We start from the raw sequence: 25,637 nt of genomic DNA, 5'->3' as shown, positions 1-25,637 counted from the left end.
ATAAGGGCTCAAAACTAAAAATAAAGATATCCATTTCCCTGTAAAAGTATTAAGCTGCCAAAGAAAACAGGTCGTTTTTTCATTTGAGGTAAGCTAGCGCCGAAATCCTTGAAACCTTAATCTGTGGGAGGAGCTTTAATTTACCGAAAGGTCGAGGAAACTGGAAATTTATTAAAAGAGAAGAATTGGCTTAAGTTATAGTTATGGGTTTGCTATTAGGGAATAAGATTTTCATTTAAATTTGCCAATCAAGGTAGTTACATGAATTTTTGCTTTTGACTAAACTAATTAGCCATATTCACGTAGGGTCGAAACGGAGATTTGTCATACCAAAGAAACAAAGGAAGTTATAGTGGGCAAAAAAAACACAAAATTATGGGTTGCCTTCCGATCCATGTGGAGAGAGAGACTGGTGACAGCACAATAATGACGTCATAGTGGCACATTGCAGCATTACAAAACCGACTTCGCGTAAAACAAGTATGATACCAAAAAAAGCCATCCTTAAGGCCATGCATTTGCAAAGTTGCAATCCATTTCCATCGTAGCGTTTGAGGGCCAAACGCAAAGCTAAAAAACTATTACATTTTATCTCAAAGTGTGTAGAATATTAAAGTAAAAAATCGTGACACAGGTTTCTTTGATGCTGCTTTATTTTACACCAAAGAATTTAAAAAAATGATAGCCTCTGTTAAATAATTAATTGGAAGAATATATTTGGGAAAGCATTATCCTGGTTGCTTTAACAAGTCCAAAAATCCTACTTACCATCATTCTTTGTGCACAGCAACTTATTACAGCCGAAATAGCGAAGTAGAAAAAGGATTAACGGTACTTATATTAAAAACGTCTGGATTAGAAGAGAAGCAGGAATCTATAAATTACATCAGTTTCGGTTAATACACCGCAGGAAAAGGGTAAGATTTTTATTTTATTGAGAGATATCTCGATGTCAGTTATAGAGGCCGAACAATAAAAATGTGTCTAGAGACAGAATAGCGAAAGGATGCTTCAATCACAGTCAGGTCTGTAATTTTTGCCGAGGATTTGACTGCTGCCCGCATTTCCGGTGTCAACCCGGTATGGCGAGGTGCCCGAAATGACTTAACTTCAAGGACGTGGACATTTCAGGCCAAATATGGCTCATTCGCCATGTTAGAAACGAGAAGGAACTGGGCCGAGTTAACGCTCGCAAAGACTTCTGGGACTGTTAGCTTGTGCTTATCCCAAGTCACGATCCCAAAAACAATTGCGGGACGCATTTCGGCTCCAGTTCCCTTCTCGCTTCACGGTTGGTTAGCGCAAAGTTAGGGTGCAACGAATCCTGTCTTTTGGCGACAACGTGGCCTTGAGATCTTCATATCCAAAATCTTGCCCAGGAACAAGCTTGAATTTAAAGGACTTCACGAACCGCGCGATCAGCACCTTGCCTTCAAATTCAGCAAACATTTGACCAATGCAATGGCGAGGACCCAGAGAGAATGGAAAATAAGCATAGCGGTGAAATCCCGTATCTTCTTCATCCTTCTGAGCTGAAAACCGTTCGGGGTCAAATTTGTCTGGATCATTCCAATACTTGGGGTTACGATGCAGCACATAAGGTAACGGATTGATGAGGGTACCAGCAGGAATGAAGTGACCTGCTAACTCATCATCCTTGTTGATGACACGAGAAAATGACGGCACGCTGGGGTGTAACCTCAAGGTCTCTTTCATCACAAGACCTGTGTAATTTAGCTTGCCAAGATCCTCGTAGGTGATGAATTGACGAGCACCGAGCACATCTTCAGCCTCCTGAACTAATCTACAAAACAAATCAGAAAAATAAACCCAAATATCAAAGAAAAACGAGTTTGAGAAAAGGGCCAACATTTCGCGGCGCCGCACCCCGGACGTCCGGAGAACGAGCGTAGAAATTCCATACTGATGACATGTGACTACCCAGCTCTGGGAAAATGCCTCTGACTGGTCCTGCCTGAAGGAAAATGTGCTTCAACCAATTAGAAGCACTACCCAGATCTGGGCAGTGACCTGTCATCAGGATAGAATTTCCGCGCTCGTTCCTCAGATGGCATTTCGTGAGTCCTAGTGGTGGCGTCCCGAAATGTCTGCAGTCTTCTTAGGCTAATAAAAATTCCCTATTTTACTTCGATTTTCCAAGAGTCGATTTCCCACTTTGTTAATAGGGACTTTATGATCCAACGACGCGGACGGCAACGAGAACGTCAACACAACAATTGGTTCAATAAGCAAAACAACAACTGTGCACGTGCATCACACTTTGCACGTGCATCACGCTTTGCACGTGCATCACGCTTTTTTGTACATTTCTTTCCTGTTTTTGCACGACTACGACGTGAAAATGCCTAATTTTTCGTTTTATGGAGGACGTAAACAAGCAACGACGAAATTTTATTCCTCTTTCTGAGCTTGAAGTCACTTGAAATTCAGCTTCAGGAGGGTTCGCTTACATTTGACAAAGTAAGTGAACTGAAGGAAGGAACACAAATTCACTTTTTAAGCTACGTTCTTGTTCAGTGTCGTTGCCGTCGCGTCGTTGGACCTTAAAGTCCCTACTATCTCCGAAGACAAGGCGATGTCAGCATAATACATGATACTTAAATTTGAAATGTTCGCTTAGCCAAGGTTTAATTTCGTTCCAAAAGGACATTCAAACTGAAAGTAATAAATTTACCTTTCTTCGACCTCAGGATGTTTTCCAACCTCTGCTAACATGAAAGCCAGCATGGCAGAAGTTGTCTCCTGACCTGTTTGTGAGAAGAAAAAAAATAAATACCGCCTTTTAGCTTCTCTTTCAGTAATATACCGTAAAATTCCGAAAATAATCCCCTCCATGTATAAGCCCCTCGAAATATAAGCCCCCCAAACTCGTAACACAAAAAACCCTCCCTTAAATCGCCCCTCCAAATATAAGCCCCCCGGGGGCTTGTACTTGGTAATTGCCCTCAAATACAAAAAAAACAAAGCAAAAACGGTAAATTTCCTTCCAACTATAAGGCTAGCCCAATCGATGTTGAACGAAAATTTCCCTCCATAGATACGCCCCTCCAGATATAAGCCCCTCAAAAAGGGCCTTTGAAAAATATAAGCCCCGGGGCTTACTTTCGGAATTTTACGGTATATTCTGTGGCCTACTTCAATCCTTTGTTTAAATTTTAATCTCTGTGTTTCAAACCCACTCTCATAGACTACCATAGCCAAAAACAAAACGAAATAAAATTTAAACCAAGAACGAAGAACTAAAGCGAAAAGTAAAGAGTTAACTGCACTGCTACAATCACAGAACATAGGAAAAAAGACTACCTAATTTCTGACAGTATACAGGATGTTTGTCACATGAGCCTAGTTTGGTAGCTGTAGCTCGCAGTGGCTCAGTGGTAGGGTATCTGAACTTGTCACCGTCTTCAAAACACGCAAATTTCCCTCCAAAAATGACTGCCTTATCGCGTGGCCAAATTGACGAGAATGACGTTGAATAATTTGCAAGAATGGATATAATTAACAACGTGGTGGCAAATACAAAGAATTGTCGTCGTTGACAACTCCCCAATCATTTTCATTATTTTCGTTTGCTTGCTATACATTTGTTACAGTCAAGTTCATCGCTAAGCAAAACAAATGGCGTCAAAATGCCGTCATCGCCTTTTCTTTGATCTTGTACTCGTTCCTAGTTTCTGGGACATTTCTCAAAGAGACGACGACCAAAATAAGTTTAAAAATATTTCCATAAAAAAAAACATTTCCCCGACGCTCCTTTATTTGCCTCGTATTTAGGTAAACATAGTCTCAGCTTACCAGCAATAAAGAAGGTTACAAAGTGATCCAGGAGTTCTTCATAATCCAAAACGGTGTCTTCGTCCATTGACTTCAGGATGTAGGAGAGAATATCAGTTGGGACTTCATCACCATTCAAAATCGCTTTCTTTCTCTCGTCAATGATCTTCTTTCCTGTGTCCCTTAGAAAATGAATCGCAGCTATCACAGAATTTTGATAGCCGTAGGTTGTGAATTCAATAGCATGAAAAGGATGAGCGAAGCACCAGATTGGAGCAATTAAAGACTCTTTGATGGCACTTGGAAATGGAGAATCTGGTTCATGGATTGCATTAAGATCAATTCCGAAAGCAACCTGTAAAAACACATGCCATGTTACAGTACAACTCCATTAATGAGGGATAATGGGATGTGAAACTGTTTACCCACTGATCAGGGGCACAGCTACCTTTATGCATGACACACATGTGTGTACCTGATAAAAACAAAGGAACAAAAATGCAATACAGTATAATAAGAAAAAAAATGATAATAATAATAGAAAGCACAGCTCTTTAACTCTTCTTGTTTCTTTGAAAAATTTTGTCCCCAAACAAAGCACAAATAGCGAGCTGGAGTGGAATAAAGCATAGACAACTGGGATGACTGGGAAGACTGGGGTTACTAAGATGACTGGGAAGACTAGGATGACTGGGATAAAAAGGATAACTGGGATGATTAGGATGACAGAGATGACTGGGATGCTTGTTTTCAAACCAAAATATTGAGAAAATTTTTTTAATTATATATATATATATTTTTATTTTTTTGTTTACTTCTTCATTGCCTTGCCGTAAGGATCAGTTTGCCGTTTCATATTTTTCTACAAGTTCTTATTATACTGATCCAGGTCAACAACTGGGAGATCCAGCACCACTCATTGGTTTGTTGCTGTGGACTTGCCGATATTTTATATATGACTGGGATGACTAGGATGACAAGGATCACTAAGATAACTGGGATGACTTGGATGACTAGGATGACTAGGATGACTGGGAAGACTAGGATGACTGGGATGACTAGGATGACAGGGATGACTTGGAAGACTGGGATAACTGGGATGACTAACATGACTGGGGTGACTAATATGACTGAGATAACTGAGATGACTGGGATGACTGGGGGTGACTGGGAAGACCAAGTTGATGAGGATGACTAGGGTGACGAGGATGACTGGGATGACTAGGATTACCAGGGTGGAAATACCCAGAACTAGAATTGCTGACAGGCTAGGAGACCATGGATATTGTGCAGGAATACACATGTTTGGGAATGCAAAGCCCGTTAACTGCTGAGGCATAGCTACTTGTATACACATGTATACCTGAAAAAGTCAAAGGCCACACCCCTGCTATGATACATTTTCCACAATACAATACAGGTCACAATACAAGATATGCAAGTGGAATCCAGAATTCTGGGCTTTTGAATCTAGAATTAAGCTCAAGGAATCCGGAATCCTGCTAACATTTGGAATGCGGAATCTAAGTTCCACTGGGAAGGATTCTGGATATCTAGTACCTGGAATCTGGATTCCATTGTGTGGAATCCAGAATCCAAGACTGTCTAGAATACCACACATAGGATGATCAGTAACACTCTTTACACAGGGTGCAATCCTTTGGGATGATCCAGATCAGGATCAGCGATCCGAGATCACTCAGATCATGGTAGATCAAATGAACCGATGAATCCTTGTCCAGAGTGGATTCATTGGTTTATTTGATCTTCCATGATCCGAGTGATCTCGGATCACTGATTTTGATCTGGATCATCCCAAAGGAACACATCCTTAAATGCCAGAGCAAAAATAGCTCAATAACTTACCTTGCCAATAATATCCAAAGTAATTCTGTTAAACTCGTCTGCCATTAACACCACTGTTTTGCCATCAGCTAATTTAGCTAGCCTTGCCAAAAGGACATCACAACTCGCATTAAACTGCTCCATGAATTCCTTCAAATATTTCCTGTGAAATGCAGGATTGAGAGCGAGACGTTTCTCCTTCCATTTCTCGTGATCGGTTTCTGTGACAAGGCCTTTCCCCAAAAACCTCTCTCCGAAAATATAAGCCAGCTTATCATAAGCCCAGGAGTCTTTAGGATAATTGGATGTGATAAGCACTTTCTTGGTTAATTCAGCATCTGATATGTAAACGATAGGAATGTGAAACACCCAGAGTACCATAACAGGACCATACTCTCGACAGAGGTGGTTCAAGATTTCAGCGCCGCTGCTGTAGCCATGGGCTTTCTTTAGCCTCTCCATTTCTTTTATGTTTCCCCAGAAAAATCCATCGCGTTTAGGGCCAGGTATGTGATCAAGGGTCTTATGTTTGTGATGAAGGTAAACAACAAAGCACAAGACGAGAGTAAAAAGTGTCAGACATAGACTGATCACCAGAAAATACACAACACCGTAAATTGCAGAAGCCATCTTGAATTCTAGACGAGTAAATGTACTTTCTCTAGGGTAGGGTGAAGTGTAACTAAATTGTCGATACTTGCAAATAGAATTTGAGAGAACAATCTTTATGGGATATTTACAGCAATTTTAACAATATATGCAAAATTCTGATTTAAAGGGGGAAAAATAATATTTTTTATTAATATGAATTTATGGCAGAATCTGAGGAAACCAATCGACGCACCGTTCCCCGAAGGGAAGATCTTGTCACTGTTCGCCCCAGCTTTTTTCGGTTGTAAACCAACATGGCGGCAAAAGAAGGGTCAAACCGCGAAGAAATTCTCGACAGTGTTTACAACAAACTTGTTTGCAGAAAATCTGAAATAGATCTATTGTTGACACTTTTTGGAGACGGAGGTTCGTTTGTGTCGCCATCGATATTCATCTGCGGTCATACAGCTACAGGGAAAACGGTGGTCGTGGAAACTTTGTTGAAAGATTTGGAGGTGAGCATGTTGTTTATTTAAAAGCATGCGAGGCTTATAATTTATTGTATTGAAAATCGTTTAATCCTGAATTTTGGACACAGAATATACATCGAAGCTGCCATCAGAGATGCCAGCCTCTGCAGATCAAAAATCTGGAGAGTTTTCTTAAATGGCATTTAACCCTTGTACATGTCATTTACCATTTGCCTAAAATTTCCGGATTGTCTTGCCACGCTGCTAGACTGCCGGGATTCTAGTTACAACATAAAACTAGTACGAAACTCAAGAAACTTGTAATTGGTATAACAATTTCCATTTGGAACATCCCAACCGGGAAAACGGGATTACCTTTTCAGAAGTTCCGTTTGTCCTTGGAATTTTCCAGTGGAACAAACCAAAAAAAAACTTTCATACCATTTACATCCCAACAGGAATTTCCGGGCATTTGTGGTAAATGGTAGAAAACCCATGTTTTATCCCTGATCGATACTAGCACATGATTGAATTAGCCCCAAATTGTTTTTGTTATGAAGGTTATTCACATCTCGAAGTTTGTCTCTGACTGATACTGATACAGCTCGGCCCTGTTCCTCAAAAGATGGTTAAGTTTAACCCTGAGGATTTAAAAGCCAAATTTCAAGCATGGTTTTCTTGTCTAAGAACATGCAACTCGAGGTTACAAATTACTGTTGAGCCTTTATTATGAGATACAGTAATGATAACACAAAATGCTACACTAAGCAAATGCATAGGAATGTAAAATACAGAACCAGAACAAAATTTTAATCCTGGATTAATGCCAATCGACCTTTCAGGAACCGGGCCCTGTAGTGTAAAAAGAATTAACTCAAGTATGATCATTTTCAGACATTCTTTGTTTTTTTAAATAGGCAAATTTTTATATAAAATAAAATAGTTTTGAATTTTTTTCTTTTGTTGATCTTGAATAGCTTCCCAATGCGTTGGTGAACTGTATAGAGAGTTTTACAGCACGTCTGATTTATGAGCACATTTTATACCAATTACAAGATTTGGATGAAGAACATGTTGAGTTCGATCCCCCACCCAAATGTGACAACATGACAGACTTTTTACGCCAACTCAAGAATTCTCTATCATCAAGACAGCTCACAAGTGAAACATTTTACATTGTCCTTGATAAAGCTGAGAGACTACGGGATATTGAAGCCAATGTTCTGCCAGCATTCCTGAGACTTCAAGAGCTGACACAACTTAATATCTGCGTCATCTTCATCAGTCAAATTGTGTGGGAAAAATTCCAAGTTGGTACGGGATTTTATGAACCTGTTGTGGTTCATTTCCCAGATTATTCGAAGGTGGAATTACTTCAGATTATGGCCATGGATTGTCCATCATCATATCCTGTGGAGTTCTATAAAGCCTACTGTCAACTTTTTACGAGTGTGTTCTACTCAGTTTGTAGAGATCTGAATGAACTGCGTCATTTAGTGAGTATGATAATATTTACACTAAAGACAAGTGACTTACTGACAACAAACCATGGCCTGGCCAGTACCTTATGCATGCACACAGCCATATCACCTGGACAGTGGCACCCGTGAACAGCTGTTTCCCCTGTATTGGGGATTATCAGCATGGCATAGCCATCGAACCACTCATTAGAGATCCTTTACTACATTCAAGGCTGTTAATAAGAGCTGGGGGGGATGGGGGACGGAGATCACCCCTGGCAACATTGAGCACGACTCCCACCTTTTTTCAGTGGAAATAAAAGGACAATAACTGAAAAAATAACTTCCTAGCCATTCAATTCCCACCTACTAATTTCATAAAACCAAGCAACTTGAAAGTCTAGTGACAGCCCTGACCCCTTTGAAAAGAGAGTATTCGAAGCATATAAGTATGAGTAATTCCTTTATTTTGGCAAAGCTCATCAGTAGGGGACCTTGTTTGAGCTAGTCATCTTGAAATCTGCTACATGTGCAATCTCCTCGTGCATGTGCCTTTCCTTCTATTGACTAAAAACTGATCTACCGGTATTTCTCTTATTCATTTCAGGCCCTGTTACATTTTCCCAAATATTGTGAGCCAGTAGTCTCTGGTGATGCTGAAATGACAGACAGTCGTAAACTATGGAGGAACATCGAGCCCCATCTGAAGAAGGCACTTCACACAGTTTATCTCAGAGAGGTGTCCAGTCACCAGTGGGAGTCGATTATAAGTCAAGATACACAGGACAACAATGAAAATCTAGGGGACCAGGGTAAGAACATTATGAGCGAACTACACTCATCAGTACACTGTTGTTTTGCTTATAAAACCAACAGTTTTTTTTTCTTTATTTAAAAAAGTTCTTTTTGCCGTCGCCTTCATTATAATCTTTGTTATGCCCTCCATAAGACATCGCATTTGCTAATTTCACGTTATAATTGTACAGTGACGGCAAAGAAATGTAAGACTTTAGAGGTACAGTTAATGCTGTCCTCGACAAACTGCTTCAAACCCTTCAAAGGGGCACTATCTGCTTTATCTTCTCAGGGTAAGAAAACTGGCTGACAGGCAAATTGAAACAGCATTTTACTTCTCTGTTCTAGGTGTCTCAGTTCGTTCTTACATTGAACTTCCATTTTATACCAAGTATCTCCTGATTGCGGCTTATCTAGCGTCATACAACCCTGCTCACACAGACAGAAGGTTCTTCACAAAACAAGGAAGAAGAGGAATAAGCAACAGGGCAAAGGCTGCTGCCAAAGGAAAAAAGTCCAACACTCAACTTACAGGTACAACTGTATAGATGGGAGCCACGTGAGATTTTGTAGGTGTACGCACAGGAAGAAAAGTTAGACCACCAAAGGAACTCCAAACTAGGCGGGGCTGGGGGCTTGCTCCCCCATAAAATTTTTTAATTGAGGGGCTCGTAAATGCCATTTTCTGTGTGTTTTCCGAAGGAAATTTTAAGTAAATGAAAACGAAGCAAAATGCAATAGTTAGTTGTATATTTAACCCATCTCTTTTGTTATTGGTAAGGTACAGTGTTTAAGGAAAAAGGTAAAAGAGTGGTCAACTTCATCAAGGAAGTTACAAGCAAAGGGCGAGATAGCCTGCATGACAGCCGTCCCTCCTCGTCTCTCCTATGAAACATCCCTACTGACGAGCAGTGGTGTATTTGCGGGCTAAGAGCGAGACGTTTGCCCTTTAGACAACCAAAAGCTCCAGTAGAATGCGACAAAATTTATCAGTCACCCCTATTTACTGCGCTTTTCACAAACATGCGAACTCTAAAGTTCAAAAGCCGCCTTCACAATTGCGTTTTTCGCTGCCGTCAATCATAAGTTCGACCACAAGCAACGAACCTTGAAGCACAGAAACACACAAAACGGATCGAAATCCACCAATCACAAATCACAAACCATGACCTTTTGAACCCGTTAAAGTAAAGTTTTGTTTCCTAAGAGGTCAGTTAAGATGATTGACGACAGCGAAAAACGCAATCGTCAGTTGGCTTTTTAACTTCAGAATTCGCATGTTTGTGAAAAGCGCGGTAACGCTAAAAATGTTTTTAGAAAAGAAAAAATATGTATTTCTTTGACATATTTCAGCTCTACGCAGGAGCGTGTGTTCGTATATGGCGCTTCGCTCCTGTAGTATAAATGAAGCGGTTGAATTCTGAAAAAACAAATTCTCCATTTCTGATTGGCTCAAATCCTCTAGCTAACTATTCATAGCGTTGACCATATTCAAGGACCTTGCGAGATCTGATAACATGACGTCAATAGTATAGGATAAACACCATAAAAAGGTTCGTTGTTTTGGTAAAGCTAGAGGAAATGGCTTCCTTGTGAAGAAGAAATAGCCGAACTACTGGCTAAAAACTTAGAAAGACAACTACAACAAAAAACTACAACTCGACAGATGACATTGCTGCTATTTGAAGAAAATCGTTTAGACTAAACGTCCCGTATACCCAGAATTTTCCAAGGAAAAGGCTCCAGCTCTGTCACTAACTCCAGAAAACATTTTCGTCATTGCTTCTCTTATCGATCAACCATCATTATTTTTGTCGCCGTAGGTCCCAAGAATTTCCCGCTTGACCGTCTAATGGCTATATTCTACAGCATAGTGGAAGACAACGTTGCGCCTTCAGCAAGCATTCTGTGCCAGATTTCATCGCTGGTTTCACTAAATCTTCTAGCTCAAGTGACAGCTGATGATCAGATTGACTGCCCCAAGTATAAATGCCTCGTCAATTTTCTCACCATCTCTGAGATTGCCAAGCAGTTGAAGTTTGATATTGTGCAGTATTTATATGACTTTGTTTGATTAAAAGATCCTCTGTTAATTTAGCTTTGGTGTTGGTTCCTGTTGTTGTCAGTATAACACCTATCAAACTTGGATTTTGCTCCAGAAATGGCCCAATTGAAAACGCCAAAATTTCCAATTTTCACTGATTTTTGTGAAATGCTGGAAAAACAATTACCTGAATTACAGCTGCAATTAGTACCAAGTGAAAGTACTGCTGAAGAGGTTTCATTTGAATGGTAACACCATAGGATTTCATCAACAGACTCAAAAGTTAGAACTACATACTTAATAAATAGTACCATGTGAAAGTACTGCTAAAGAGCTTTCATTTGAATGGTCACATCATAGGATTTCATTCACAGACTTAAAAGTTAGAACTACATACTAAATAAATAGTACCATGTGAAAGTCCTGCTAAAAAGGTTTCATTTGAATGGTCACACCATAGGATTTCATCCACAGCCTCAAAAGCTAGAACTACATACTAAATAAATATTACCATGTGAAAGTACTGCTAAAGAGCTTTCATTTGAATGGTCGCACCATAGGGTTTCGTTCACAGATTTAAAAGTTAGATCTACATACTAAGTAAATAGTACCACGTAAAGTACTGCTAGAGAGCTTTTATTTAAATGGTCACATCATAGGATTTGGTCTGCAGACTCAAAAGTTAGAACTACGTACTAAATAAATAGTACCATGTGGAAAGTATTGCTGAAGAGGTTTCATTTGAATGGTAACACCATAGGGTTTCGTTCACAGAGTTAAAAGTTAGACCCAGCTTACAAGACGCCATCATCAGCTCTGCATCGTTTAAGTGAGAAGTAGACCTTGGCAAGGCCAAATGAGAAAAAAAAATGAGAACAACATCCAGTGTCCAGCTTATAATCTTTTGGCTTTTTTGTTAGTGGGCGTCGCGCTTCGTAGCCGAGCAGCCTTCCTTTTTTCTTAGTCCGTCGAGCAAAACGCGCGAGAGAGGAAAAATGACCGCGCTCGTGACTGAAGGCTTGAGATCCTCTGCATGAATCGTCTGACCTTTGCAAGGTCTGTTCTGCAGTAGGCCCTCATAAACGGCTGCAGAAGTGAGGATGCGTCCAGTACTTCTCCAAATTCCACTTCATACAGATCCTGAAGACTGCTCTCGTCTCTGTCGTCCTTGCATTGTTTGCACATACCTGTATAACTTACATAAGGGAGGCCTCCCTCTGGGGGTTGTAAGACCCACAGACAGGGTGCTTGGAAAGGCTGTCCACCATAGGCATGAAGATCCTGGGGACGAGATATGGTTGCCTAATTTGAGAAACAGAGCAAATATGGAGAAACACAACAGTTTTAACGTTCGCGGCTATACTAAGTTTTGGTCACCGAACTTGTTTCTATTGTGTGGGATAGATTAAAGGTCAATTATAAAGAACCTTATCACGTGACGTCACGTTTTAGACCAGTCCTGTTGGAAGCTTTTATCGCAATAAATTTGCATTGAGGCGGGTCACGTCGGTGAAGAAGCTCTATAAAGCAACTGAAAAGGTGCGCCTAACCAATCCCTAATATACTACTAACATGATATTGCGAGTCCAACTAATACAAGACTACATTCATGATCATGATCTTTTGCAAGTGTAACCTTTGAATATTATGATACAGCATCCATCGTTTTTTCTGATAGCGCTTTATAAGAGCTGCGTTAAAGTTATGGACAAGGAAAATTATAAAGAAAAGAGATTTTCGATGGTGTCCGATTGAAGCACGAGGAAACTTTTGGTAATTTAAATTGGGTTACCAGTAACCTGTCTTAATTAATTAATTTGCTAAGTAAGTTAATGTTACCAAGGAATTTACTTGTAACTGACAAGATTACAGCCTGTTGTAAAACAAACATCTCTCCAAAAGCATGTTATGAAACTGTTGCAAACAAACAAGATGAACGTAATTTGAAAAACTCTCAAGCTAACACGTTTTCAAAGACCACAAGTTGCAATCCGTTTTAATTTTCTGAAAAAGTCTATCCATTCTTGCCTTCACTGTTTGAAATTTGATCAATTTTGTGACACAGCTCCTTTAATTTCAGTCTAATTTTGTTATCACTAAGCAAAAGAATAACCACATGCAGTTCCTGCACTGTACTAAGCCAGGCTGCTGTCAAGTTTTAAATGCTCTTAGAGCCGTACCTGCCATAATCGAGATGTTACTATTGTTTTAATCACTGATTTTATGCGGTGCTTTAAGGTGAGTGACCTGAGCTCATCATGGGAGAGTACACCTCAAACGTATCGACACACAACACCCATTTATAAATTAAACTATCTTTTATTTGCATATGTAGATTTAGATTACAGTTTGTCAGATATCTGAATGTTCTTTACCCTGCTGGCTTAGCATCTCAAAACCACAAGTTACGAGAAATGTTTCTGTTCATGGTTGAATCTTTATCAAGCACCCTGAATTTTCCAAAACTCCCGAACATTTGAGTCCACTCCTTTAATTTTCAGCTTGCGGGGGAGGCATTTCTTCCACATAAATCCGGGACACTGAGTTCCAGCCTGTGTACGCATCAGCATTTCCATACCCTGCGCAGTTGCCAACCCAGAATCCCACGCGCACCTTTCCTTTGTGGATTTTATCACAGACACCTTCAACGTGACGTGGGCGGTGCAAATTATCTTTTCTGCTGCCAGATCCTTTATACATATAGACTGTAGCATCAATAGCTGCTGGTGTCGAGCATTCTACACCATTAAAAGTGAAATACCATCGCCTGCAACAAGCGTCGCAGTTATAGATGCGGAGTTGGCCGCTCCAGTAGACGCGCAGACTTGTGCTGTCTGACCTCTTCTCGAAAACACAATCCTGTTGAAAAAAAAAAAAACAGAAACAACAATGACGGCGGTGTAAAGACGAAATTCTCTCTGCAGAGCCTTTGGACGAAATCCTGTGATGTTACAGTTTCAGGCTTCGGATAGCTATTGGGCTGTACTTTCCGGTGGTTTTGTTTCTTATCCTGTAAAAGGTGGTACTAACTTTTGAATCATTCAAATATCCAGTACCTCTTCAGTAGCACTAGACTCAGCAACCTCGTCCCCAGGGCTTTTCCTTTTCCCTTAAAAAATGGGTGGGAAAAGCCCTGGGGACGAGGTTGTAGACTCAGTTCATATGGTACTGTTTATTATGCTGTCAGCAGTACAAGGTTATTTAAAGCCCTGCATCTGTACAAACTCCTGTATTGTTACTAATAAAATGAAGCTATGAATATGGCCATCATGAAACGATGGCTCTTCAGCAGCACTGGGCTTTCATATGCTACTGTTTATTATGCTGCCAACAGCACCAAGGAAAGGTGGTGAGTTTTTTTAAGTTTCGTTTTGCATCTGTAAACAAATTCCTGTGGTTTTACATTCGAAACTTTAATCGCAACGTGTTTGGTTTCTGCAAAAAAATTTTTAACAAAAGTTTAGAATTTTTCGTACAGTTTGACTTGTATGTTTAAAAGGACACAAAAATATAAAAGTATTCCCTATAGAATTGAATTAAGAAAAAAACTGGAATACTTAAGTGACAGTCGAGAAGTACGAATTTCTGTTGTAGTGCCCTCTTAGCTTTTACCTTAATCAATCCAGTGTCCTTGCCATCGGCCAGTTTCGGAAAAACGCACTGTTTCCAATTACGTACTAACGGTCCCGGAACCCCCTTTGGACCTTCGGGACCTCGAGCACCTGTATCACCCTTTGTTCCAGCTTTTCCCGAGGGTCCTTGTGGTCCCTTGGTGCCAACGGGGCCTTGAGTTCCAGGAGAACCTGGTTCACCTTTGTATCCACGTGTACCCTTTTGTCCTTGAGGTCCATTATTTCCAGGTAGTCCCGCTGGACCCGCAGGTCCCGGGATTCCAGGGATGCCGGGAACTCCAGCTGCACAACACGAAGTGTATTTACAGGAGTCATTTTTTAGGATCTGCTTAGGGTTACTCTAAATGAAACGAAGAAATAAAAAGAAAAATGCATCATTTATTGTCTTTGGAAGAACAGGGCTTCCAACTCCGCATTCCTATACGGTCACCTGATTCAGTAATATTTGCTTCCATTTGCCTCTATTTGTTTGTAATGCGTGTTTGTCGACGCCCTACCTGGAAACCAGTTTTTGTTGTGTGTGGTTAGCATATTGAAATAAATGTGTTTAGTATATACTAAGACAGTGGACATAGTGTTTTTCGCGCGCTCAATGTGATTGGCTACTCAACCTCCGGATATCCAATGCTTTCGCGGCTCAGTAAATGCCACCACTAGCCACCTCTACTTCGGTGAATAATTGTTATTTATTTATTTATTTGTTTATTACTTATACGTACACCTAGCTCTGTTACGGACAGTTTTGTTTGTCCCACCGTAATGCCTTTACATTTTCTTTAAATTCAACCTGCTTGGTACGAACACACAGTAATAAGAAAAACGGACACTTGTTTCCTGCCCAATCAACAAACTCTCATAGAAAGGCAATCTTGCTGACGCGGGCACTTCATTATCAACTGCGTGCTGTAATAGACCTTTCTTTTTTTTGAAAATAAAACCCTTCAGTTGACAGCATGTCGATGTTCCTAGCGCTACAGTACCCTGGATAGGATGATATATATGTTGACGTCCTTTTCAAGACTATTTTGGCATCAAGTGAGTTATGCAGTAATTTATAGCCTGTGAGCGAGCGACTCAACTAATTAAAAAGTGTTCGCCCCTTTAGTGGTCTTATTAAAGGGGTATGACTGTATTGTCTTTTTCTCACATGTAACACTTTCAAAAAAAAATACTTTCATTAATTTATTTCATGCACTTACTAAAAGTATTTGCATGCAATTAACTTCCTACCAATCACCACAAAAAAGAACGTCTGGAGTTCTTAAAATTTAATCAAACCAACTCACCTCTTCGCTGCTGATTTCATCATTTGCGAAACACAAAGGGATCAGCAATAACAGCACTAACCATAACATTATGGCCAATGGTCTCTCCATACAGAATAGCAAGATCAAAAAACCTGTGAATTGGAGTGCGTTGATTAAAAATACTTGGAACGAAACAAAACAAAAAGCAGATGAAAACGCTAAAACGATGGAAGTACGATAGCATTCCCGACAGAGAATAGAATATGATGTATGACATCATCGAATTCGAGAACCTCCGTTTTTCGTCCGTCCACAGTTAAACGATGAATCGAGGATGATACTCGCAAAACTCCACTCTGGGAATCGTTTTTGAAAAACTGTGTTTATGGTGCCAGCTGCGCCGTTTACGTGTGAACAAAAGGCTAAAACGAAAAAATTTCTGTTTTCAAAAATAGCTGGATACATGTGGACGGACACATTTTATGAATAGAATAAAGTTTCAAGAGAAGTCGCATTACCAAAGCGCATCATTCCCGATAAAAAATAGTGAATGAGTTGTCCGATTGTTCTAACTCTCCAAAATGAATCCCAAAAACATGATATTAATAGTTACCTGTCCGTCTAAAACTTTTGCTAAGACACAGGGAAAGTTTTATGCTACTCTAATCAAACTCCAAGTACAGATTGAACTCATTCATTCCTTAACGATTCACCACGAGGAACATATTTTAAAAAAGGAAAATACAGAATTCAAATAAACGCAAATTGGAAAAAGTTTGGCAAAAGATAATACTAAAATGCGCAACAAATCGAAAAATACGACGCAAAAAATACAGGAAAACCATACTTACAAGATCTGAACGCAGCCACTCCGGATACAACGACTGATTTTCATGGGCGAAGAAGAAAATTTTTATACTTAACTGAGGACAACAATAGAGCTAAAGCAGTTACAAAAATTGACAATCACGATTACGTAAGAAGACGCTGAGAATAGATAATTACGGGAAAAATATGCATAATATTTGAACAAACTGACAATAACCCAGGCTAAAGTGAATGCGATAGAATAGCAAATACTCAGAAGAATCAAATTCTTCGAACTCTCGGGGGTGCACCGACGGCACGTCTTACTCGGCATTTAAAGCAACAGGTCTCCAGGGCTTTTCCCGCCATTCCTGTTTTTAAGGGAAAGCCCTTGGCACAAGATTGTTTCAAACGTGACGTGCCGCCAGCGTTAACATTAGGTGCTGTAGCTTTTCTCAAATAGCGAAAGAACACTTTGAATCAACAACTGCCAACAATTACAATAATACCATTTGTCTTTCTTAACACTTACAATTATACAAGCGCAGAGGCGTAGTTACCTGTACACACGGTACGAGACGTACCAAAAAAAATCGAAGGTGCGGAGAACAAAATACATATAAAATAAAAACGATAATAATATAGAAAAGTAAATCTATAAAAGATAATTATAAAAAAAAAAACAGTTTGTCTCAGCTTATTTAACTTTGCAATACTTTTTTATTAAACAACGCACAGATAGCAAGCTGCGATGGTTTAAAGCGTGAAAGCGTTGTTTTCACGTTCTATCGTCGCCGTAAAATCACGCAAACGTGAAATACAGTTAGTCAAATATAACGTGGTAAACAAAGTAAATAGAAGTAAATAGATGTCTGAGATAATACCTTATTATCTGGTGAAAAAGCTTATAACCTTTTGGCTTTTTGCTATGAGCGTCGGGCTTCGTAGTTTGCGAGCAGTCTGATCTCTCTGTTTTTTCTAGTCTGTCAAGCGAATTGCGCGCGAGAAACGAAAAATGACCACACGCGCGACTGAAGGCACAAGACGGAGAGAGGCTCTCGCGGCCTCGCCGCTCGACAATCGCGCACGCGTGCACTCCCCTCACTAATTAAATAAGAAGAAGAAGCGCGACGATGCTCACAGTCTACGTCCCTCGTCAAGAGTGGGTCCAGTGTAATAAAATGTAATTTTTTCCGCTTGTGTCATAGGAAACAATTGACCAAGTCCTACAATAAGTTTTCTTTATTGTGATTCCCCTAACTGACTTTTGCACGGTAATGTTGAGCTATTCTTGCTAACTTACTCTTTAATGACTGCGATGAAACGCTCTTGATCCCAGGTGGGGCGGTTTGGAGCTCTCTGATTCGGAGCTCGACAGGAAAAATACTCATCGCTATTGTAGAGCAACCAGCAGCCGACTGCAGTATCCACGTTTTTAGTATGTCTTGAGAATAGTAAACGTCAATTGGAAACATATTAATGACGACTGTACGAGTCACTGGCACAAATTTGGACATAACAGGATCTGTACTGATTAGGAAGCTTTAGGAATTGAACAAAAAATAAAGAATCTAACACTGGATCCCCCTGGGGATGGAATCATAGTGTTTCAAAACCTAACTTCACATTTATCATTTTCGAGAGTTGGGTAACAAAAGACATCTGTCATATCCCACAACGTTTTAACCTCTTTTTTAATATAAACACGCTCTGCCTCTTAATTTTAAACTTTTTCTCCTGTAAACCAATTTTAGGGTCGGTAACGGGGCTGAAGCGTTTATATGGCAAAATTTCCAGCCCGCTTACCGAGATCCCGGGAACCGAGCCGGCCCGCCCTCTCATATGAACACATCATGTCGAAAATTTTACAAAGGATTTAGAGGTATGGCGAGACCTCGGAAACCAGCCTTATGTGAAGAGGCCCTTAATCTCTCCATTTATCGCGCAAAAATAACGTACCCCTATCTTACACGACTCTTATATGGACTTCGCTATTCCTCGAAGATACTTCGTAGACATCGCTCAGAGGAATCGTAAAGTCGGCGAAGTAATAAACTGATCGCGCAAATTGAAGATCATTGTCATTGTAAACATAGAGTTTAAGAGGAGGATAGCCAAGCCGTTCTAACGGCTGAATTAGCAAAGAATCTTCACTTGTTTGAGTGGTACTTGAGCGACGTTTGACACGATAATGAAATTCTTTCAAGCTTTTCGAGAGGCTTAAGAATGCAGCTCCCGTCAGTGGGCAAACATCTTCATTGGTCACTGAACTTGCTTCTTTGTGTGGGATCGGTTAATTATAATTTTTTTGGAACCTTTTCACGTGCCTGCTGGGTGGCCTGCTGGAGGCTTTTGTCGCAATAAATTTCTATTGCTGCTGGTCACGTGACTGAAAACGCTCTTTAAGGCAACCGAAAAGCGGCGCCTAACTGGTTCCTAATGTACCACTAACATGATATTGCGAGTCGAACTGATACAAGACTATAATCATGACTATGATCTTTTGCAAGTGTAGCGCTTTATAAAAGCTGCGTTAAAGTTTTGCGCAAGGAAAATTGTCTGAAGAGATTCAGTTTCGATGGTGTCCGATTGAAGCACGAGGAAACTTAAGGTAATTTAAAGGGGCTTTTTCACGGCTGTCTATATTTGGTTGGGTTTATATTACCAGTAACGCGTCTTAATTTGCTAAGGAAGTTAACGCTAGCAAGGAATTTACTTGTAACTGACAACATTACAGCTTCTTGAAAAACAAACATCTCTCCAAAGGCATCATATGAAATGGTTGCAAGCACACAAGATGAATGTAATTTGTAGAACTGTTAGGCTAACACGTTTTCAAAGACCCCAACTGCAATCCGTTTTAATTTTCTGAAAAATTCTATCCATCCTTGCTTTTTTAAATGTTTTTGGCGGGTATTTTTATGTTTCACTCAATCTGGAGGCAGTTCTCACTGTTTGAAATGTAATAAATTTTGTGACACAGGTCCTTTAATTTCAGTCTAATCTTGTTATCACTAAGGAAAAGAATAACAACATGCAGTTGCTGCACTGTACTACGCCAGGCTGCTGTCAAGTTAATGCTCTTAGAGACGTCCCTTCCGTAATCGAAATGTTACCATTGTTTTAATGATTGTTTTATGCGGTGCTTTACAGTGAGTGACCTGATCTCATCATGGGAGAGTGCACCTTAAACGTATCGACACACCACACTCATTTATAAATTAAACTACCTTTTATTTGCTAGTACAGGTTTGGATTACAGTCTGTCAGATATCTGAATGTTCTTTACTCTGCTCGCTTAGCATCTCAAAACTACAAGTTACGAGAAATTTTTTTCTGTTTATGGTTGAATCTTTATCAAGCACCCTGAATTTTCCAAAACTCCCGAACATTTGAGTCCACTCCTTTAATTTTCAGCTTGCGGGGGAGGCATTTCTTCCACATAAATCCGGGACACTGAGTTCCAGCCTGTGTACGCATCAGCATTTCCATACCCTGCGCAGTTGCCAACCCAGAATCCCACGCGCACCTTGCCTTTGTGGATTTTATCGCAGACTCCTTCGACGTGACGTGGGCGGTGCAAATTATCTTTTCTGCTGCCAGTTCCTTTATACATATAGACTGTAGCATCAATAGCTGCTGGTGTCGAGCACTCTACCCCATTAAAAGTGAAATACCATCGCCTGCAACAAGCGTCGCAGTTATAGATGCGGAGTTGGCCGCTCCAGTAGACGCGCAGACTTGTGCTGTCTGACCTCTTCTCGAAAACACAATCCTGTTGAAAAAAAAAAAAAAAACAGAAACAACAATGACGGCGGTGTAAAGACGAAATTCTCTCTGCAGAGCCTCTGGACGAAATCCTGTGATGTTACAGTTTCAGGCTTCGGATAGCTATTGGGCTGTACTTTCCGGTGGTTTTGTTTCTTATCCTGTAAAAGGTGGTACTAACTTTTGAATCATTCAAATATCCAGTACCTCTTCAGTAGCACTAGACTCAGCAACCTCGTCCCCAGGGCTTTTCCTTTTCCCTTAAAAAATGGGTGGGAAAAGCCCTGGGGACGAGGTTGTAGACTCAGTTCATATGGTACTGTTTATTATGCTGTCAGCAGTACAAGGTTATTTAAAGCCCTGCATCTGTACAAACTCCTGTATTGTTACTAATAAAATGAAGCTATGAATATGGCCATCATGAAACGATGGCTCTTCAGCAGCACTGGGCTTTCATATGCTACTGTTTATTATGCTGCCAACAGCACCAAGGAAAGGTGGTGAGTTTTTTTAAGTTTCGTTTTGCATCTGTAAACAAATTCCTGTGGTTTTACATTCGAAACTTTAATCGCAACGTGTTTGGTTTCTGCAAAAAAAATTTTAACAAAAGTTTAGAATTTTTCGTACAGTTTGACTTGTATGTTTAAAAGGACACAAACATATAAAAGTATTCCCTATAGAATTGAATTAAGAAAAAAACTGGAATACTTAAGTGACAGTCGAGAAGTACGAATTTCTGTTGTAGTGCCCTCTTAGCTTTTACCTTAATCAATCCAGTGTCCTTGCCATCGGCCAGTTTCGGAAAAACGCACTGTTTCCAATTACGTACTAACGGTCCCGGAACCCCCTTTGGACCTTCGGGACCTCGAGCACCTGTATCACCCTTTGTTCCAGCTTTTCCCGAGGGTCCTTGTGGTCCCTTGGTGCCAACGGGGCCTTGAGTTCCAGGAGAACCTGGTTCACCTTTGTATCCACGTGTACCCTTTTGTCCTTGAGGTCCATTATTTCCAGGTAGTCCCGCTGGACCCGCGGGTCCCGGGATTCCAGGGATGCCGGGAACTCCAGCTGCACAACACGAAGTGTATTTACAGGAGTCATTTTTTAGGATCTGCTTAGGGTTACTCTAAATGAAACGAAGAAATAAAAAGAAAAATGCATCATTTATTGTCTTTGGAAGAACAGGGCTTCCAACTCCGCATTCCTATACGGTCACCTGATTCAGTAATATTTGCTTCCATTTGCCTCTATTTGTTTGTAATGCGTGTTTGTCGACGCCCTACCTGGAAACCAGTTTTTGTTGTGTGTGGTTAGCATATTGAAATAAATGTGTTTAGTATATACTAAGACAGTGGACATAGTGTTTTTCGCGCGCTCAATGTGATTGGCTACTCAACCTCCGGATATCCAATGCTTTCGCGGCTCAGTAAATGCCACCACTAGCCACCTCTACTTCGGTGAATAATTGTTATTTATTTATTTATTTGTTTATTACTTATACGTACACCTAGCTCTGTTACGGACAGTTTTGTTTGTCCCACCGTAATGCCTTTACATTTTCTTTAAATTCAACCTGCTTGGTACGAACACACAGTAATAAGAAAAACGGACACTTGTTTCCTGCCCAATCAACAAACTCTCATAGGGAGGCAATCTTGCTGACGCGGGCACTTCAATATAAACTACGTGCTGTAATAGACCTTTCTTTTTTTGAAAATAAAACCCTTCAGTTGACAGCATGTCGATGTTCCTAGCGCTACAGTACCCCGGATAGGATGATATATAGGTAGACGTTCATTTCAAAACTATTTTGGCATCAAGTGAGTTATGTAGTAATTTAAAGCCTGTGAACGACTTTTAGAAAGTGTTTGCCCCTTCAGTGGTCGTATTAACAGGGTATGACTGTATTATCTTTTTCTCACATGTAACATTTTGAAAAAAAAAAATACTTTCGTTAATTTATTTCATGCACTTACTATTGTTAATTGCATGAAATTAACTTCCTACCAATCACCACATAAAAAACAACGTCTGAAGCTCTTAATTTAATCAAACCACTCACCTCATTGTTACTGATTTCATCATTTGCGAAACACAAAGGGATCAGCAATAACAGCACGAAACATAACATTATGGCCAATGGTCTCTCCACACAGAATAGCAAGATCAAAAAACCTGTGAATTGAATTGTGTTGATTAAAAATACTTGAAACGAAACTAAACAAAAAGCAGATGAAAACGCTAAAACGATGGAAGTACGACAGCATTCCCGACAGAGAATGATGTATGGCATCATCGAATTCGAAAACCTCCGTTTTTCGTCCGTCCACAATTAAACGATGAATCAAGGGTGATGCTCGCAAAACTCCATTCTGGGGAACGTTTTTGAAAAACTGTGTTTATGGTGCCAGCTGCGCCGTTTTCGTGTGGACAAAATGCTAAAACGGAAAAAAATTTCCGTTTCAAAAATAGCTGGATACGTGTGGACGGACACACATGTTATAAATAGAATAAAGTTTCAAGAGAAGTCGCATTACCAAAGCGCTTCATTTCGGATAAAAAATAGTGAATGAGTTGTCGGATTGTTCTAACTCTCCAAAATGAATCCCAAAAACTTGATATTAATGGTTACCTGTCCGTCTAAAACTTTTGCCGAGACATGGGGAAAGTTTTATGCTACTCTAATCAAACTCCAAGTACAGATTGAACTCGTTCATTCCTTAACGATTCACCACGAGGAACATATTTTAAAAAAGGAAAATACAGAATTCAAATAAACGCAAATTGGAAAAAGTTTGGCAAAAGAAAAAAACTGAAATGCGCAACAAATCGACAAATTACGGAGCAAAAAACACAGGAAAACCATACTTACAAGATCTGAACGCAGCCACTCGGAATACAACGACTGATTTTCATGGGCGAAGAAGAAAATTTTTATACTTAACGGAAGACAACAATAGGCCTAAAGCAGTTACAAAAATTGACAATCACGATTACGTAAGGAGACGCTGAGAATAGATAATTACGGGAAAATATGCATAATATTTGAACAAACTGACAATAACCCAGGCTAAAGTGAATGCGATAGAATACCAAATACTCAGAAGAATCAAATTCTTCGAACTCTCAGGGGTACACCTTCGGCATGTCTTCCTCGGCATTTAAAGCAACAGGTCTCCAGGGGCTTTTCCCGCCATTTTCCCATTTTTAAGGGAAAGCCCTGGTCACAAGATTGTTTCAAACGTGACGTGCCGCCAGCGTTTACGTTAGGTCGAAAATATAGTAGTCAGTGCTGTAGTTTTTCTCAAATAACGAAAGAACACTTTGAATCAACAATTGCCAGCAATTACAGTAATACCATTTGTTTTTCTTAACACTTACAATTACACAAGCGCAGAGGCGTAGTCACCCGTACGCACGGTACGAGACGTACCAGAAAAAGTCGAAAATGTAAAGAATAAAATACAGCACAGTATAAAATAAAAACGATAATAATATAGAAAAGTAAATCTATAACAGATAATTATCAAAAAAGAACAGTTTGCCTTAATTTATTTAACATTGTAATATTTTTTTCTTAAACAACACGCAGATAGCATGCTGGGATGGTTTAAAGCGTGAAAACGTTGTTTTCACGGCCTATCTTCGCACTAAAATCACGCAAACGTCAAACACAGTTAGTCAAATAGAACGTGGTAAGCAAACTAAATAGAAGTAAATAGATGTCTGAGATACTACCTTATTATCTATTAACTTAGTGAAAAATCTTATAACCTTTTGGCTTTTTGTTATGAGCGTCGGGCTTCGTAGTTTACGAGCTGTCTGATCTCTGTTTTTTCTTAGTCTGTCGAGCGAATTGCGCGAGAGACGAAAAATGACCACACCCGCGACTGAAGACGCGAGACGGAGGGAGGCTCTCGCGGCCTCGCCGCTCGACACTCGCGCACGCGTGCACTCCCCTCACTAATTAAATAAGAAGAAAAAGAGAGACTGCTCACAGTCTACGTTCCTCGTCAAGAGTGGGTCCAGTTTAATAAAATGTAATTTTTCCGCTTGTGTCATAGGAAACAATTGACCAAGTCCTACAATAAGTTTTCTGTATTGTGATTCCCTTAACTGACTTTTGCACGGTAATGTTGAACCATTTTTGCTAACTTACTCTTTAATGACTGCGATGAAACGCTCTTGATCCCAGGTGGGGCGGTTTGGAGCTCTCTGATTCGGAGCTCGACAGGAAAAATACTCATCGCTATAGAGTAACCAGCAGCCGACAGCAGTATCTACGATTTTAGTATGTCTTGAGAATAGTAAAAGTCAATTGGAAACATATTAATGACGACTGTACGAGTCACTGGCACAAATTTGGACATAACAGTATCTGTACTGATTGGGAAGCTTACGGCATTGAACAAAAAATAAAGAATTTTATCACTGGATCCCCCTGGGGATGGAACAATATTGTTCCAAGACCTAACTTCACATTTATCATTTTCGAGAGTTGGGTAACAAAAGACATCTGTCATATCCCAGGACGTTTTAACCTCTTTTTTAGTATAATCACGCTCTACCTCTTAATTTTAAACTTTGCCTCCTGTAAACCAATTTTAGGTTCCGCATAACCTAAGGCCCATGGCTTGAAATCATACCCATAGCTTCTTGTGTTCGTTTGTGCCACTGAAATAATCACTACTCTATCATTTCTAAGGTTAACGATGCAAGCTTCGGGCAAGGCGTTTACGTCGTATAACAGTTACATGGCATGCTTATGATGTGAAGAATACAGCAGGAATGCAGGACGATACCATCCGAACCGCCAGAATTCATTCCGCTTTCATCCCGTTAACCGGGCTGAAGTATTCATATGGCAAAATTTCCAGCCCGCTTATCGGGATCCCGGGAACCGAGCCAGCCCGCCATCTCATATGAACACATCATATCAAAAATTTTACAAAGGATTTAGAGGTATGGCGAGATCTCGGAAACCAGGCTTATGTGAAGAGGCCCTTAATCTCTCTATTTATCGCCCAAAAATAACGTACACCTATCTCACACGACTCTTACATGGAATTCGCTATTCCTTGTAGATACTTTGTAGACATCGCTCGGAGGAAATCGTAAAGTCGGCGAAGGAATTAATTGATCGCGCAAATTGAAGATCATGGTCATTGTAAACATAGCGTTTAAGA

General features: G+C 40.1%; 4 protein-coding genes across 4 annotated transcripts; 1 reads left to right on the top strand and 3 right to left on the bottom strand.

Annotated features, from left to right (window-relative positions):
* Nucleotides 1-635: 635 nt before the first annotated feature.
* On the bottom strand, nucleotides 636-6,275 carry LOC140946827 (cholesterol 24-hydroxylase-like). The gene is made up of 4 exons (XM_073395933.1): nucleotides 5,662-6,275; nucleotides 3,817-4,150; nucleotides 2,696-2,768; nucleotides 636-1,804 (listed from the first exon to the last, which is right to left on the bottom strand). The coding sequence occupies exons 1-4, from the start codon at nucleotides 6,268-6,270 to the stop codon at nucleotides 1,297-1,299; spliced, it is 1,524 nt and encodes a 507-aa protein (XP_073252034.1). The 5' UTR covers nucleotides 6,271-6,275; the 3' UTR covers nucleotides 636-1,296.
* Nucleotides 6,276-6,545: 270 nt separating this feature from the next.
* LOC140946749 (origin recognition complex subunit 5-like) lies at nucleotides 6,546-11,053 on the top strand. Its single transcript, XM_073395857.1, has 5 exons — nucleotides 6,546-6,746; nucleotides 7,679-8,197; nucleotides 8,769-8,973; nucleotides 9,305-9,490; nucleotides 10,780-11,053. Exons 1-5 carry the CDS (start codon nucleotides 6,546-6,548, stop codon nucleotides 11,028-11,030), a joined length of 1,362 nt encoding a protein of 453 aa, XP_073251958.1. The 3' UTR covers nucleotides 11,031-11,053.
* Nucleotides 11,054-13,357: 2,304 nt separating this feature from the next.
* On the bottom strand, nucleotides 13,358-15,987 carry LOC140946747 (collagen triple helix repeat-containing protein 1-like). Its single transcript, XM_073395853.1, has 3 exons — nucleotides 15,919-15,987; nucleotides 14,613-14,972; nucleotides 13,358-13,859 (listed from the first exon to the last, which is right to left on the bottom strand). The coding sequence occupies exons 1-3, from the start codon at nucleotides 15,985-15,987 to the stop codon at nucleotides 13,491-13,493; spliced, it is 798 nt and encodes a 265-aa protein (XP_073251954.1). The 3' UTR covers nucleotides 13,358-13,490.
* Nucleotides 15,988-20,038: 4,051 nt separating this feature from the next.
* On the bottom strand, nucleotides 20,039-22,582 carry LOC140946746 (collagen triple helix repeat-containing protein 1-like). The gene is made up of 3 exons (XM_073395852.1): nucleotides 22,514-22,582; nucleotides 21,218-21,577; nucleotides 20,039-20,461 (listed from the first exon to the last, which is right to left on the bottom strand). The coding sequence occupies exons 1-3, from the start codon at nucleotides 22,580-22,582 to the stop codon at nucleotides 20,093-20,095; spliced, it is 798 nt and encodes a 265-aa protein (XP_073251953.1). The 3' UTR covers nucleotides 20,039-20,092.
* Nucleotides 22,583-25,637: the final 3,055 nt, after the last annotated feature.

The sequence above is a fragment of the Porites lutea genome, chromosome 8, assembly GCF_958299795.1.
Source record: "Porites lutea chromosome 8, jaPorLute2.1, whole genome shotgun sequence".
NCBI lineage: Eukaryota > Metazoa > Cnidaria > Anthozoa > Scleractinia > Poritidae > Porites > Porites lutea.
Note: the sequence above shows the minus strand (reverse complement) of the source record. Positions and strands in the feature narration are given on the sequence as shown.